Below are 17,792 nucleotides of genomic sequence, written 5' to 3' on the forward strand. Positions count from 1 at the left end.
GTTGCCATACTCCTCCTAGACTGCTTGACCGATTTTTATGAAATTATATATGTATATTCGGTAGGTCTTAGAATCGGTCGTACGTAATCGATTTTTCATATCCCTGAGTGATAAGGGGGTTTCCCCCTAACATTTTGTAATGTTTGGTAGGGGTATGTATACATAACGTACTCTAAAGGACTACGAGTACATGCAAATTAAAAAAATTATGATCAAAATCCATCAACAACCTCCGGAGATATTAATCGCAGCATATGTTTGACGAAACCATTTCACTTTTTGAGTGCATGGATTTTAATATTTTCCCTCCACCGACCACGGATCGATTTCGTTAGGACGTCATATTTAAAGCTTTATTAACTACTCTGTTGAAGATCAAAGTTTACTCAAACTTTTATACATAAACTATATACCTTTAACTTCAAAATGGCGCTAGTTATTAACCTAAGCAAAAAGTTTATTTTTTAAAATTCGTGTAAAAATACCAGCTTTTCAAATTTAAAGTAGTTTTAATCTACAGTCAATATTAACAAAGTTATTCAAAAGTTATTTTATTTATTTTGTCATTCCCCGTTAGAGGACAGTCTAACCACAATATACTGCAGATATTTTAATAGATGCAGTTCTTCTTCGTCTCGAGTTGATTCAATTCAGTCTACTTGCAATAGCCTCTTTGATAAAGGGTAGAGACCCAGAAACACTGTGTCAGAGGATGGCAAGAGACTCGAATTGAATCAAAACGAAAACGATTATTTTCTTTTTCTTATTCAAATTGTTTATAAGCTAAAAATGAGTCTTCTTTATAACATGTTTTCGGTATGATTAAAATGACTTTTTAATGATTTTTTTAAATACATACGTTGAAAATATAACTATTTTTCTTTCATGTGGTTTCCACAGAATTGCTACATCATTATAATTTTCTGAACAATAACATTACAAAGAAAAGCTCTTTGGGAAAAACAAATTGAATACAATTTAAACCAATTGACGAATAATAGTCTTAAAATTTTTTGTGCATTTTACGGACTATTTTACTCAACTTTTCATGCTATTCGAAAGTCTTAAGGTTAATTTCGCCAAAGTTATAGCAACTTTTTTATTTTCGAAATTTTAGTTTTATTTTGAAACTTCCGAAGCAACAAATGATCGGACCAAAATTTAAAAATTTGTCATTTTAAACCTTTGGTCATCTACTAAAAGAAGGATACTATGAATGAGATATTTAATTACCCTATTTTTACCTGTAGCGATTTAAATGAAAAAACTGCCATTTTTGACACTTATTTGTTAATAACTAAAATTCTCGTCCGAACTGTGACGGGTATTTTTGTATTCATGATGTATTAGGTATATAGTACCCAAAAAATCCATTTGCAACGTGGCTGCTCAAGTGTCCCGAACATGGTACATTTTTGCCTTATTTCCCTGGTGTACCAGTACTGTTTATTTTGCCGGATACCGTACTATTGCCTGTTTAGCATTCGCCTGATTTGGAAGAATAAATATTCACTCCTTGTAAAGTTATCATAAAAAAATAAGTATTTACTAGTTTGTCAGACGGCGGCATGTCTCTGTTCGTGTGACTAAGTTGATTACGTTATATGCATGTAAGCACATTTTTTATAAGAATACCATTACGAAACCTTTTTTTTTAATTATTGTAGTATGTATAGTCGATGTGGTACCTCACAAAATCAGGTAGTTCTCTAAGCAAAATTCAACAAAGCGTGTGCCTCGTTCGTTCCTGGATCCTTAACTGTTTCTGCTCTTACTTTCGTATTCCAATCTCCCATAAATATGTTAATGTCATTTGATTTTATGTGTTTTTTAATCTTTTTAATATCAGAATAGAAAATTTCAAGATCTTTGTCTGTGCTGTCTGTTGTCGGTATACCCTACCTGTTAAGGCTGTAAAATGTTTATTTTTGAACCATTTTTAATGTTATTGGTACCGTTTGAATCCGTATAGAGTGCTCCAGTTAAATTATTGTAAAAAAATTGTACGAGGTTGACATGACTTCTTACCGCCATCAAGTACGATTTTTACTCATTTGACAACTGCGAGGTCGAATAAGCCTCGCTACGGCCGCGGCGTCACCATCTGATTGTCTAACTCCAGTTACATTTTATTCTATTTACTTTTTCTTCGTTTTTTATACTAACTAACCAAAAAAAAAAAATGAAAAAGTATAATTTCAAAAATGTGTAAAGGAAATTTTCCTTATTTATTAATACTACTTTTACAAACATTTTCTTTTATGCATCTGCATTGGGATATACAGCAAATCTCGGCTTTTGTATACCTACTTATGTTTTTGGGGCAATTTTTAAATTTACATGGCGGTGTTAAGTCTGTTTTTGGAGGCATCAAAATTAAAACTTTTTGGTTAGTCAGATTCTCATTGTCTATATTTAGACCAGTAAGGATCTGCGAAAAAACGTCTTTTTTGGATGTGAGACGTGGCATTCGGTTTTTTGCAGATAAAGTTAGGTGACACCTTCAGTAATAATAATTGACTTATGTTCCTTCTCAAATATGCCCGGAGCATTAATAAAAAAATTAAAATATTTAAAAATTTCGAAAAACATCGATTTTTTCTGCTTTCTTTGCTTATAACTTTAAAACGATTCGTTTTGGAACAAAGTCGTAGAGAAATAAAATAAAGATAATTGAATTTTGTATGATATACGACTGGTAAAAAATGTCTTAAGGTATTACCTTTTCTGCAATATAGCAATAAATACAAAATAAGGGGGCAAAATAAGTTTGTTGTTATTCAATATTTTTTAAACGCTTTGGTGGCACTTAGAACCTTAGTAATTCGCTTAGGAAATTATTTGTAACATACTTAAATCGTGTATTCTCCTTTTCATGACCATTTTTCAGTGCGTCACAAATTATAGAAAAAAAGGTAAGTCCGTGATAATACACATTTATGACATTTATTCTAACATGACATTTTAGTTAAATCTGACAGTTGTCAGATTTTATTTTCAATTTGGAATAAAAACAAATCAATTGTGTCTATTTCATTTATAAAATGGTATTTCCTTTGATTTATATAGTCTTATAAATTGTACAGATCATATTGATAATATTATTATTTTATTTAATAAATAATTCTTTTTTGATTATGGCGCCATCTATCGACAATTAGAATAACTAGAAGAAATGTTATAAATGTCTGTAATCACCGACGTGCCTTTTTTTGTCACATACAATTTAATGCGTTAGAGAGAAATCGAAAAACTGTTACGCACTGAAAAATGGTCATGAAAAGGACTATATCAAATTTCATTAAAATCGACCTAATAAATTTTGCATAATAAATTTGCAATCTAAATATTTTTAAAAAAGTTCAAATTTTTTAAAATCTTTCTGAACAAAAAGTAGACCATTTAGAAGTTGGCTAATTTTTTTACATATAAAAAGATGCTCTACCTATCTAATACACTTTACAGAATTAAAATCGGATTATTTAAGGGGCACCAGCAATGTTTTAAATTTATAAACAATTTTTTGGCTTATAAACAAATAGCTTTGTTTAATAATAAAATAATTAATTTTTAGCAATGCAATTAATTAAAACCGGTATAATTTGACTTTAACTTTCAAATGCTGTCAGCAGAATCGCTATTTTATTTTTTAGTCAAACGTTATTCGCGTTCAAAAATTGCAATTTCTCGATTTTTTGAAAGTTCCACTGCGTTTATCTCGAAAACTATGCATCCTACGAAAAAACTTGCAAGAACATTTTTTGCTTAGAATTGCCCAAGAAATACAAAAAAATGTTTTATTTTGCGAAAAATCGATTTTATGTAATTCCTCAAGTTCTTTGTTTATAACAATCTTATCGACATCCGGATCAACTGTTACCCAAAACATTCGTGTTCTACGGCTCAAAATTTTTAAATATTTTATTTTTTTTTTTATTAATGTTCCGGGCATATTTGAGAAGGAGCATAAATCAATAATTATTATTAACGAAGTTATCACCTAACTTTATCCGCAAAAATCTAAATGCCACCTCTCACATATCAACATTAAAATAGGTATATCGATTTTTGTATATGATAAAACGAGCATTTTATGTGGCATACACATAATTTACGTGCCTTGATATTGGTAGGGGAGCCCAAGCGGGGATTTTTGCAGTTACTCGAGAGCGTCAGATTGTCACATGGGGAGAAACCATGAGTTGAAAATACAATACAAAGAACGCCGAGAAACATATCTTACGCTAGTCTAGATTTAACTGGCGCTGGGCGGGAATAGTCGTGCTCTCTCGGGCACGATCGTCTGGTCGCTTGTCTATAGTACGGGAGATTGGTAGTCAATATATAGGTGGATGTTATAGTCTTCCCCTTTGCACCACATAATCCTCTCGAATGTGGGGCAAGAATCTATCTGGAGGTGGTATTTTTCTTAGGGCGTCCTCTTCTATGCATGGACCTAATGGGCTTTTGAGGGGCTTCTCCAGGGTCTACACGATAGGGTGTCAGAGCAGATACATGGTACTTTCCGACAGGTACATCTGGGTTGCTGACAGAAGCGAGTTCGTAGGTTGTAGGAGTCACTATGCAAAGAATGCGATGAGGTCCATCACCACGCGGCACAAATTTAGATGTACGCATCTTTCTTGCATAACTTAGAACGTGAGTGTCTGCGGGAACTTGATCACCCACATTAACCTTCGGAGTACGAAGACTGGGTCAAGCGTGACCCGAAATTCAGTTATTTCTGAATATTTTACGAAATAATTTTTTTACAAATCCGATTGATCGTAAGTTCTCCTTATTTGTTTCAATCTATTTTTTCGTATATAATTCGTGAACATGCAAATTGCAGTTTTTCCTCTACGTAACATCTATGATGCCGGGTCAGTCCTGGCCCGGTCTTCGGATTTTGAAGAATATTTTCAATATGTTTGTAGGTACACGTAAATCGCAGCCGTCTCTGTTAACGGGTATACGTACAGTGGAACCCCGATAAGTCGGCCTCCAATAACCCGGAAGTCCGGCTAACCCGAACCGATTTTCATCAGACAAAACAAACATTTTGTCACTTTGACTAAGTTTTTTACCAAGAAATAAACAATACTGTATACAACTGTACGTAATTTAGATGTATTGTGCATATTTTATGTATTTCATGTTTTTGCAATTATAATGGAGTTTATCTGTAAGTATACCGTGTTTTATTAATTTTTACCATATTCTCCGGCTAACTCGGATTTTCGATAACTCGGATCGGCCGCAGTCTCGATTAATCCGACTTATCGAGGTTCCACTGTATTCAAATATATGGCCGGAGCAAATTTACCTATGCCCGTTTTCTGTAAGGTATTAAAATCTGGCCGCCGGAGCCAACTAGTATATGCCCATGGGTAACCATCTTAAAAAATTTAGATACAATAATTTAGGATTTTGTTTGTTTTTTGTTGAATTAAAGATACTGTTTAATAATATTGACTATTTAAAACATCCTTATAAAAAAAATGAGAATGGGTCACGCTTGACCCATCATCGTAATCTAAGTAAGTCAAATAATCTCCGTACTCCGAAGGTTAAAAGCGACATCACGGTGATGAGAGTTCTGATAAGAATTTCTGCGGTCCTGGGTTAGTTCGTGCTTCTTGCGCGCGGAGCCTAACGTATCACTAAGAGTAAGCAAATACGGAGTGATTTGCGGCACAAAGTTTTCAGTCTGCACTATCGCACGAAAGTCTCGATTGGCATCATCCGGAGTGCATAACTCGCGTCCGAATGTTAGATACGCCGGTGAAAAATTTGTGGATTTACACTTGGCAGAGTTCATTGCAAAACGTACAGCGGAAAGTTTATCTGAACAAACTGTATGATCATCTTTCGATAAGATAGCTAGTTGGGTCTTTATGTCGCGATTTTTACGCTCAACAGGTTTTAACGCGGGGTGATACACAGGGATCAGCGATTGTTTGAAACCGAAACACTCTGCGACCGGCGAATTTTACGCCATTGTCACTTTATTACCCGTCGAGGCAATCCGTACCTCAGTATGACCTCGTCGATTAAACACTTGGCACACGCAGCAGCAGTTGCTGTTTTTAGCGTAAAAAGTTCTTCCCATCGACTTGCGATATCTTCAACTATGAATACCCAGCAGTAACCATCTGTAGTCTCTGGTAATGGTCCAAACAAGTCTATGCTAAGTACTTCGAAGCGTTGAGACTGTATATGCGTCTGTAGTAGGCCTGCAGGTTTTGAGTTGGTAGGCTTAAATTTCTGGCAGTCTATACGGTTACGTAAGTAACCAGCTATTTTCCTGCGCATACCAGGCCAAAAATATCTTTTAGCGATGCGCTGATATGTGCGTTCGACACCACAATGACCCGATGTATCAGCATCATGGTATTGTTTTAAAATTTGCGGAATACGAGCACTAGCTACTACAAGTTGCGGCTCGTCTTCATCAGTGTCTGAGGTTTAGCGGTACAAAAGTCCATATGACATCACATATCCTCTCTCCACCTACTTTTTGTATTCGACAGAAATCTCGTTAGGGTCTTCAAGCCCTTTTATTATTTTCTCGACATCAGGGTCAGATACCTGCTCTTGTCGAATATCGGCAGCGCTAAGTGTAGGAAAATCGGCTACAACAAAGCTTACTTCTACTGTTTCCTCAGTTTCGTTGCGTGGTGGCCGCGAAAGTGTATCGGCAACTACGTTTTTCTTACCAACAATATACTCTATGCATAGGTCATAAGGCATTAATTCTAGAGCCCATCTAGCGAGGCGTCTGGTTGCTGATTTAATAGACATCAGCCATTTAAGAGGCTGATGGTCGCTTTGAACAACAGTGGTGGTAGCGTCTTCTAGGTAACCTCTGAATTTTTGTACAACCCACACAACAGCAAGGGCTTCACGTTCCGTCGTGCTGTAGTTTTACTCTGAGGAGGTCAAAAGTCTAGATGAATATTCCACTGGTCGTTCATCGTCGTTCTCCCCCTGGAGTAAGCATGCACCGATTGCATAACCACTAGCATCTGTGCGTAATATATAGGGTAGTCTGCTGTCCGCTTGTCTTAAGATTGGAGGAGAACACAGTAAAGTTTTAAGTGTTTCGAAAGCTTCTTGTTGCTTGTGGCCCCAGGTCCATCTATAGTTCTTCTTTATCAGAGTGCTTAACGGCTTTGAAATTTCAACGAAGTTTTCTATGAAACGCCTGTACCATGAGCAAGTTTGTAAGAAACTTAAAAGTTGTTTCACGTTATTAGGAGGCGGTAGTGTTGCCCAAATGCAAGACCAAGGCGAGACTTGGCCAGTCTTGGTCTTGGTCTTGCACCAATACACCTGGTCTTGGTCTTGGTCTTGGTATTGCACTCCCAGTCTTGGTCTTGGTCTTGGTCTTGCAGCAAGAGTCTTGCAAGTCTCGCAGTTACCCACTAGGATATTGCTATTTATTAAATATTACTTTAGATCTTAGAACAACGTAAACCCACATTGAGTGGGTTTGAACCCACGATCTAAACTATCCCTGCCTATAGTCTAACGTCTAACTAACTGAGCTATCTACCATGTCCCACGATAGTCAGTGTGTTTCTTAATAAAAGTTTGCATTTGGTGTTTGGTGTCCTTCGATAGATTTTTGAAAAATATTGAATACGTGTAATTTTCAGTTTTTCGATGTCATATTCTTTTCGCGAAATATCGTGTGGTTCACATTTACAATTTAAAATTTACCCCCCCCCCTCTCCGTGGGTGGTCGTGTTTAGTATCATTCGATAGATTTTTGAAAAATATTGAACGTACTTTTTAATTTGTCTATCTGACATTCATTTCGCGAAATATTCGCTTTTTTGTGAAACTTTGTGACTCACCCATTTCCTTACGCCCCGCTCAAATCGTCTGATTTTTTAAATATACACTGTTTTGCATGTAAATACTAAACTTACCTTATCTTAATCTGACGATTTCGAGTTTTTCTAAGGATATATATTTTTTTCGGACCTCCCTTAACGAATTCACCTGTATTAAAAGCCAATATATGGTAGAGGTACATTTACAGGGTACAAGGTTTTCTCCCCATGTGATAACCTGACGCGCTCCAGTAACTGCAAAAATCCCCGCTTGGGTTCTCCTGCCATTAAATGCATCATTTTATTTCAATTTTTTATAAGATATATTTTTGCTTAGAATATTTTTTTCGATAAAATACTTACTTTTTGAGTCATTTGCGCAAAAACCGTCGAAAAACGTGTGCTTTTTTGTTGCAAATGAAGATATTCAGTCGCAAATAGCTCGAAAAGTATTGACTTGGTTTATTGTAGATGAATAAAATAGAACAAAAGTTGCTTAGAATTAGTCAGTTTATTCAACCTTGACTTATTTTGAACCTTTGTTTTTTAACCCCCCAAGAAGGGGTGAAAAGTGAAACTCATTCCCAGAGCAAAATCACACATGCATCGGCCAATATCTCTTTTTTGACGTGTTAGCTATGTGTACGCAAACATATCAATCCAAAATCCAAGCAGTTCTTTAAAATTTCAAGGTTTTGTAACATTTTACCGTGAGTGAATGGACTATACAGGGTAGCCGGGCATTACCTTATCTAGTGCTTTTTCAGCAAAAAATTTTGTTTGGCCTATTGATCTAATATCTAGTTGCACACTCTGCAAAAAGTTTATAAGTAGGACGTTTAGTCTTTACGATATGGCATTATTCCCACTAACTGATAAGGAAAAACAATTGACTGGGTGTCCGTAACAGTGGATATGCTATTCGTATTATATTTTTATCAACAAAGGCGACATTATATCTTTAAAAGTTTCAATGCGATATTATGATACTGTCGGCGGCGTCACACAACACAAGCAGATTATTTTATGAAAGGTATTGTCAAAATCTAGTACAATTACTTTCGGAGCGAAGGCGTTGTCTAATATTAGGAAAGAATGAAAATAAATATTTTATTTTTACATTGTAATAATTGACCTCTGAGTGTTCTTATATGGATATCTTAATTCGCTATATATGTTTATCGTATTGTTCATAATGCGCATAAATCCAATTTTCCAAATTTTTGTTATATTTTTTTGCGTCTCATTGTCTCTAAGCATATTAGGTCTGGATCCCGCGTATGAAAAAAAAGTTGATTAATAGCAAGCTGAAAATTTGTTACTAGCTTAAGGGTGTCTAGTCGGACAAACTTTGATATATGGGAACACTGGAACAGGGGAAGTTTTAATTGCGGAACAGATTAAAAATTTGGAACGTCAGAACACGAAAACGTCACATGTATTTTCTCCGACAGAACTTCCAATTGATTTGTTACCCTTTCATGAAACTCTCATTCAAAAATCAGACTGCTATTTATCACTAAATGGGCATTTTAATGAGTGGAACACGTAGAACATGTCAAATGACAGGAATTGTGACAGGTGATAAATAGTAGTATGATTTTTGCATGAGCGTTTAATGAAAGGGTAACAAATCAATTGGAAGTTCTTTCGGACAAAATACATGTGACGTTTTCGTGGTCTGACGTTCCAAATTTTTAACCTGTTCCACAATTAAAACTTCCCCTGTTCCAGTGTTCCCATACATCAAAGTTTGTCCGACTAGACACCCTTAAGCTACTAACAAATTTTCAGCTTGCTATTAATCAACTTTTTTTCATACGCGGGATCCAGACCTATATTCCTGAACTAAAATATTCCATAAAACGACACTCAATCCTAACTGCAAGACGCAAGAGTCTCGCAGGCGTTATAACTGTTAGGTCGTCAAGATATGCAAGTATAAAGACATCTTAGAAAATGCGCTTAGAAAAAAAATTAAAAATACGAATGTGCAAAAAAATAGCACTAGCAACTTTTTCACGCTATTATATATAACATTTCCAACTTTTATTTTTTCGATGCACCCTAATGCGTATGCATGTATACCTAAATGTACAGTGTAAGCCAATATACAGGTGGCTGTTATAACGTACTTATTAAATATTTTTGAAAAATCTATCGAATGGCACCAAACACTACCCTCCACGGAGGTGGGGTGGAGGGTTACGTTAAAATCAAATAGGAGCCCTCATTTTTTATTGCAGATTTGGATTCCTAAGCCACTTTGATTCGAGACATTTTTTCGAATTATGAATAGATGGCGCTATAATCGAAAAAAAAAAACGATTGTTGAAAATGGAAAATTAAATTAAAAATGGAAAGTCCCCCACTTTCACAAATGGAAAACTTAACTTAACTTTTTTCCACGAGGAAAAATTTCCTGTAGCTGGCTGTATACCATTAATTACAACAATTTTAAGAAAAATCTTCTGCGTAAAAGGCATGTTTATTTTTAAAAACCAAAAAAAGGTTACAAATACAATACAGAACGTTTTCGCTATAAAGAGAGGAGCATCTTCAGTGTTCTTGTAAGCTCTACATGCTAAGCCACCAAAAATACATGGGTTATCACCGTTTAAATGTCAACTAAATGTCTTACATTAGATTATTAAATGTAAAATCTAGATAATGGATGAAATCACTAAGGATCTACCCTAAGGCATTATATGACCTTCCACGAAGTACGTGGGTTGTTGAGTTTAATTCTCTGTCTTTACATAGAGAAAGGTGAAAGTCAACAATTGACTTTTACTTAACTTAACAACCCACGTGCTTCGTGGAAGGTCATATAATGCCTTAGACTAAATCCTTAGTGATTTAAATTATCATCTGGATTTAACATTTAATAATCTAATATAAGACATTTAAACAACATTTAAACGGTTGTAACCGATGTATTTTTAGTGGCTTAGCATGTAGAGCTTGTAAGAACACTAATGATGCTCTCTTTAGAGCGAAAACGTTCCATTTCCTTTGTGGGGTTTTTAAAAATAAATATACCTTTTACGCAAAGATTTTTCTTCAAATTTTTTTAACTTTTTTTGGTTTTAGGACCTACTCTTCACAACCCAATAGGTGCCCATAAGGCTCGAGTAACTGCAAATTTAGCATACTTTTCTTCCCTACCATATTATTTTGGTCTTACAAACATATTTATTTATTATTCTTTTTCAGATATATTGAAGATTATAATAAGTCGATATCGCTAGGATTACTAGCATACTTATTAATGTTTGTGATGTCAAATTGTCTCAATTTGTTTATTGTTTCGTCAGGGTATGTATAATATTAATCATAACTAGAGACCGCAAACCTTTACTAAAAGATGAATAACATATTGGTGTGTTAAATATTAGAGATCAGGCTAAATGTGATATTAAAAATCTCAATTATACTTCACATCAATACACATTAATATATCTGCAACTCGGAGGTAAACTAAACTATGTCGACATGGTGCTGTTTTTTTTTTCTTTAACTCACTCCCCAGGCAACCAAATAACGTTTACAAAACGTTGAAAACACGTCATAATTATCACCAAACGACGTCAGTTTATCACGTTTTTTCGACGTCGAAAACCACGTGAATATGTCCCACCATAATTCACGTCATTTTTATCACGTTTTAAATATGTGATATGAAAAACGTAATTTTTACGTCGATTTTGCGTCGTTTTTTAGATTTATTTTTCATTTTATGGTTTTAGAAAAATACACAATAATTAAATGGGTCCGCAGAATAACGTTCTAAGCGTCACATGGTTTGTTTTTGAGAAGTCAAAGAAAAAGTTTTAATATTGTGATAATGTTGAGTTTATACATTTTAAAGGTGAGTAATACAGTTTGTATTTTGTATTTAAAAACTGTATCACTAACCCTTAAAATGTATAAACTCACCATTATCACAATATTAAAACTTTCTCTTTGACTTCTCAAAAACAAACCATGTGGCGCTTACAAGGTTATTCTGCAGACCCATTCAATTATTCGTATGGGCATTGTTGGTATTGCAATTTTTCCATTTAAGAGGAAACAGTAGCGATCAACAGGTAGCGAAAACGCGTTCCAAGATTGCGGCTGTAATTTTGAATATTTTTTCGAGATATTTGGCACACATATTCGTAATATAATAAAGAATGGCGGTACAGAGCCCAATTTGAAAAATATATTAATGTGTGGAAATTACTCTGTAATTAAATACAATATTAAAAAAACGAGCCTGTACCGCCATTAAGAAGAACAAAAAAGTACACTTTCTTCAAATAAACGTTTTTATCCGATGTCTAGATTTTGTGTCATTTTGGAACTACTAAAATTTTTTATTTCATTAGTAGTTCCAAAATGACACAAAATCTAGGCGTCGGATAAAAAAGTTTATTTGAAGAAAGTGTATTTTTTTGTTCTTCTTAATGGCGGTACAGGCTTGTTATTTTTAATATTGTATTTAATTACAGAATAATTTCCACATATTAATATATTTCTCAAATTGGGCTCTGTACCGCCATTCTTTATTATATTACGGATACGTGTGCCAAATATCTCGAAAAAATATTCAAAATTACAGCCGCAATCTTGGAACGCGTTTTGGCTACCTGTTGATCGCTACTGTATCACCTTAAGTAAAACCAAATGGAAAGCTCGTTAAAATGCAGAAAACAACTGCAGACGACAGTTACAGTTGTCACCATGACAGACGTCATTATTTTGCACTATTAATTTGCATAATTATTAGCGACTGCCGGACAGCAGTTGCAGTCAGATGTCGGAATCAGTCTCATACAAATAAATAGTGCAAACTAGTAACGTCCGTAACACTGACAACTGCAACTGATGTTTGCAGTTGCCGTCTGCAGTCGTTGTCGGAATCGTACCTTTAGTCAGAAATGAATACATACAAATAAGACCCAATATATTGAATTTCAATGAAAACTATCTGCTTTATATTTATAAATTTTAAGGAAGAGGATTGAATGATAAAAAATAGGACAAAACTATAATAGTCTGTGTTCTCACATATATTTCCATACTCTTATAATCCTCAAATTGATTTCAAATAATTATTACACATTTTTGCATACAAAAAGATCTACAGACACCTGAAAAATATATTTTTTGATTAAAGGAGTGTAATGACCAAATTAAAATGATAAAAAGAATTTACACGTGATATCTGATAATACACACTTAAAAGACTAATACATAAATACTCATGATGAAGAAGTACATTATAATTAAAAATGAATAACCATTTTCATATCGCTGCAACATGAAGCCAAAGCCATCTTATCAGTTCGTTTAGAGAGCACAACAAGCACTCTGACTGAACAGTTTCAAAACTCATCAGTTGTTCGAAACTCTCACAAAATATTCATAAAATTCAAAGAAGTACGTTCCTTATTTATGTTATCGTTCATATGCGGCATCTCCTATCTCTGGTAACGTCAAAGTGACAATTACAGAACAAAAATATATCTCCCGTAAAAGAAGGTCAAAAATTATCTCGTTGAAGAAAAAATTAGAACAGTAGCTCCAGAAGAGACAAGTATGTGTCTCACTCCTCGTATAATATAGTGATAGTGGATACATAGTTATATCAGAAGACTCAAATACTCTCTCTCTCGTTAAGTATCACTACGAAAAACGACGTTAAAATTTTAGTCAACTTGGTTCCTCGTACAATTGGAGTGAAAGATTGCTGCATATCGAGGCAGAGGCAAGAGATATCCAGCTGATGAGGTAAGGACATATTTATGAGCTCATAAAATAAAGGCCTAACGGACTATTTTCGTGCGCGGAACCATTTAAGAAACAATATCGTAGTTTTCTTTCATTCGTTCATTTTCATTAGTTTTAGTTTTTAATATATATGTATTACCGTTTTTTACTGTTCATAATTATTTATATTTAGGTACACATTATTTTATTTGCGTATATATCTTCTTCTTCTTCTTCATCTTTTTTATATAGAGGGAGAATTAGTTATATATGTATATATTTTTCACTTTACTTTAATATTAATTGTTTGATTTAGAATAAATGTGTTAAATTCTCGTCTCGTCAAATTCATTTCTCTAAATTTATCACTTTAAGAAGCAGTCTCGCTGGTACTTTTAGTGGTATCAGCTAATTACCTTTCTCAGCGAACCAGCACCTATAGAACCTGAGATTGGAACAATTTCATTAAAGTGGGGTCTATTTACCAGCCTCATAACATGGTCCTTCGAGCCGGATTTGAGTAGATATTGGTGATTTGCTTATTTTGCTATTAATTTAACTCATTAAAGATCATATTAATTTTTCTCTCTCATTTTATTAAGTTTCTTTGTTTCTCTTATTATAAATTAACACATTTATTCTAAAGAAGGTACTTCTCTGAACTTTAAGAATGTATATTAAAACGGCTAAGGAAAATTGCAAATCCGCGAAAGCGTCTATGACCAGAATTCAGAAATGGGTTAATAGTAAATTAAACTCGGAAACTAATTTATTCATTGTAGAAAATAAAATGTCACTGTTAAAAGATGCCTTTGATAAATTTTCGGTAAATCAAGATATAATAGATTTAGCTACACCTGACACACAAGAACCTGTGGACAGGTCCCTTCAGGAGGATTTGTTTTCTGAGTTATCAGCTCGTCTAGCTGAGAAGATGAATCCTCAGAAGCACAGAGCCGTAATAGATTCAACTCAAGTACTAGTCAATAATAAGACAAGTACGGCACCTAGTGTAAAGTTACCCAATATTTCTATTCAATATTTCTCTGGTGACCCTAGTCAATGGTCAAATTTTTTCGATTTATTTTCTGCCCTTATTATAAATAATAATGAAATTACCGATGTACAACGTTTTATTTATTTAAAGTCATATCTTAAAGGTGAAGCTCTCAAAATGATTAATAATATAACAGTTTCGAATGATAACTTTCATATAGCTTTAAAAACTTTGAAAGATAGATATTCAAATAAATATAATATTATAAAAGCATTATTAAACGAATTACTCGATATTAAGTCTCTTAATAGTAATGCAAGCCATATTCAAGTACGCGAATTTTATATTCAGATAAAAAATACGTTGCAAGCTATAAATAATTTAACTCTCTCTGACTCTGAATTATTGCAATTGATTTTGATTAATTTTATTGATAGACACTTAGACTTTGGTACACGTAGGTTTATAGAATTTGAAAGAAAAGGCGAAAAAATAGACTCTCTTGATGAATACCTTAACTTTATAGATGAAAGATGTTCTCACCTAGAGAATCTAAACGTTAAAGAAAGGAATAAATCTCATTATAGAAAGGAGGAAACACAGGCCTCGTTTCATACAACGGTGGTAAATCGTAAAGCTAGTCCATCTTCGGGATATGTCAATAAATGCTCATTTTGCAATAATACGGGTCACAAAATTTACGCTTGTCACGCATATCAAGCACTCTCAATTCAAGATAGGTTGTCTTTTGTGAAACGATCGAAGCTTTGTATAAATTGTCTAGGACATTCTCATCTAATTGCTAATTGTACTTCGTCTCAGTTATGTGCTTTATGTCATAAAAAACATCATTCGTCCCTGCACCATTCGTCCAACAGTGAAGGCAACAGGAATATGGGAAGTAGAAGAGGCTTCGCTGATGCATCCAGAGGACAATCTCCTACAGTTTCAGCCGACAGTCAGGTACAACGGAGTGCTCCTATTTTAAATGACAATAGAGAAAATGATATTTCTCGAGCAGCGCTAGCTGTTAGCAGACCTCTAGTACAAAAGGGCTCTATTCTATTGGCCACATGTAAAGTAAAAATAGCAGATGCATTTGGCAATTATATCTCGTGTAAAATGCTGATCGATACGGCTAGTCAGCTATCCTTGATAAAGAGTAGCTTAGTAGAAAGACTAGGTTTTCAAACGTACGCAAACACAACTAGTGTTCTAGGAGTAGGGTCTCGGGTAGCTAAATCAACAGAAATGGTTGATCTCGTAGTTTATTCAAGTAATACAAAGAATAGTTTAAATATTAATTGTGCAGTATTAGAAAATATCACTTGTGAGTTACCTCAGGTAGAGATTGATATATCCAAGCTCAATATTCCTCTCGAGTATAGATTAGCTGATGATGAGTTTCACGTTAGGTCAGAAATTTCTATTCTCCTCGGAGCAGATTTCTGTTATAAACTTTTCTCGGATGGCATATTTCACCTAGGTAAAGGACTCCCGACTCTTCAAAATACCTTGTTCGGTTGGATTGTTGGTGGTTCTGTTGATAGAAAATATCATCGCCACAAGGATTCTACTAATCCTTCTCGAAATTTGGGTCTAGTGAGTTATGCGTCTTGTGAAGAACAGGACCGACACGTATCGTTGCTAGTGTCAGAGGGAAATGATGAAAGCCTTAACACTCTAGTGGAAAGATTTTGGAAGGCTGAAGAGATACCGATAATCCATACACCCGGGTCTGAAGCTGAAATGGCGGAGCGTATATTTAAAGAAACAACCAAGATATTGCCGGATGGCAGGTATCAAATCTCTATACCCTTTAGTTCTCAAAATGCGACGTCTAAACTAGGCGACTCTTATAGAATTGCGCAGAAAAGGTTTTTAAATGTTGAAAAAAGGCTGATTGCTAATCCCGAAGTATTTGCCCAATACCATTCTATTATAAATGATCATTTGAAGGTAGGAATTTCACAGATAGTCAAAGATCCTCATCCCGTGGTAGGTAAAGATCAACACTTCATTCCTCATTTTAATGTTTCGAAACAGAAAGCGGACGGTAGTATAGGTATTCGTGTGGTTTACGATGGTTCTTGTCCTACTTCTAACGGCATTGCTTTAAATGAAGTAATGTTAAATGGTGGCAATTTGCAGCCGTCATTGTTTTCAATTATATGTCGTTTCAGGATGTTTAAGTACGTTCTTACTGCCGATTTAAGTAACATGTATATGAACATTGCCATTGATCCCACACAACATGCATTATTGCGCATAATATGGCGCAATGATACCTCGGACCCATTGCAGATAATTGAGTATAAAAGGTTGTTATATGGGTTAAAATGCAGTTCATACATTAGTCAAAGAGTTTTAAAAGATATAGCGGACAATGCCCATGAAATGCCCTTGGCCACCAATGCGATTCAAAATCAGACATACATAGACGATATTTTAGCCGGTACCCAAACGTTAAATGACATGCAAGTGTTGTATGAACAATTGTCTACTGTTCTGAATGCAGCTTGTTTTTCTCTTCATAAGTTTTACTCAAATTCATCACAGTTCTTGATGTCTAACAATCTGGTAGCTCGCGATAATGTAGAAATTCACACTAACGAATCTCAAAATAGTAAAGTGTTAGGACTGCATTGGAATCCGCAAAAAGATAGTTTTTATTTTTCTAGTCCTCGTCATCTAATTGAAGGTAAGCTTACTAAACGTCGCATATTGTCAATAGTAAGTCAGTGTTTTGATCCAATAGGCATCATTAACCCATTTGTTTTAAAGGGAAAGCTGTTAATGCAAAAATTGTGGAAACTGAAAATTGGATGGGATGACGTCATCACGGACGATTCCATCATTAAGGAGTGGTTAAGGTTGGTCAATGGCTTTGAATCATTGAATATGTGTAAAATTGCGAGATGGTATTTTCATAACAAGTTAATACGAGAACAGGAGCTTCATATTTTCTCAGACGCCAGCAAGGATGCTTACAGTACATGTGCTTATATAAGGTCCCTTTATCTAGATGGATCAGTCTCGTCAAGTTTGGTCGCAGCAAAATCTCGGGTAGCTCCTTTAAAGGAAATTACAATTCCTCGATTGGAATTAGCAGGACTAGTGTTAGCTGCTAGGTTATTTGCAACTCTAAAACAGGTTTTTGAGAATGGTTTATCCTTTAGCTCATATCACATATATTC

The 17,792-nt window shown here is 34.6% G+C and overlaps 1 protein-coding gene across 1 annotated transcript in view; it reads left to right on the plus strand.

Moving 5' to 3' along the window:
- Window positions 1-17,792, plus strand: part of LOC126887631 (odorant receptor Or2-like) — an 82,848-nt gene that overhangs the window by 28,018 nt on the left and 37,038 nt on the right. Inside the window, exon 3 of the mRNA XM_050655237.1 lies at window positions 11,058-11,159. Coding sequence (XP_050511194.1) covers window positions 11,058-11,159 — 102 coding nt within the window. The remainder of the gene's footprint in view (window positions 1-11,057; window positions 11,160-17,792) is intronic.

This window comes from Diabrotica virgifera, chromosome 7 (assembly GCF_917563875.1).
Source record: "Diabrotica virgifera virgifera chromosome 7, PGI_DIABVI_V3a".
Classification (NCBI taxonomy): Eukaryota; Metazoa; Arthropoda; class Insecta; order Coleoptera; family Chrysomelidae; genus Diabrotica; species Diabrotica virgifera.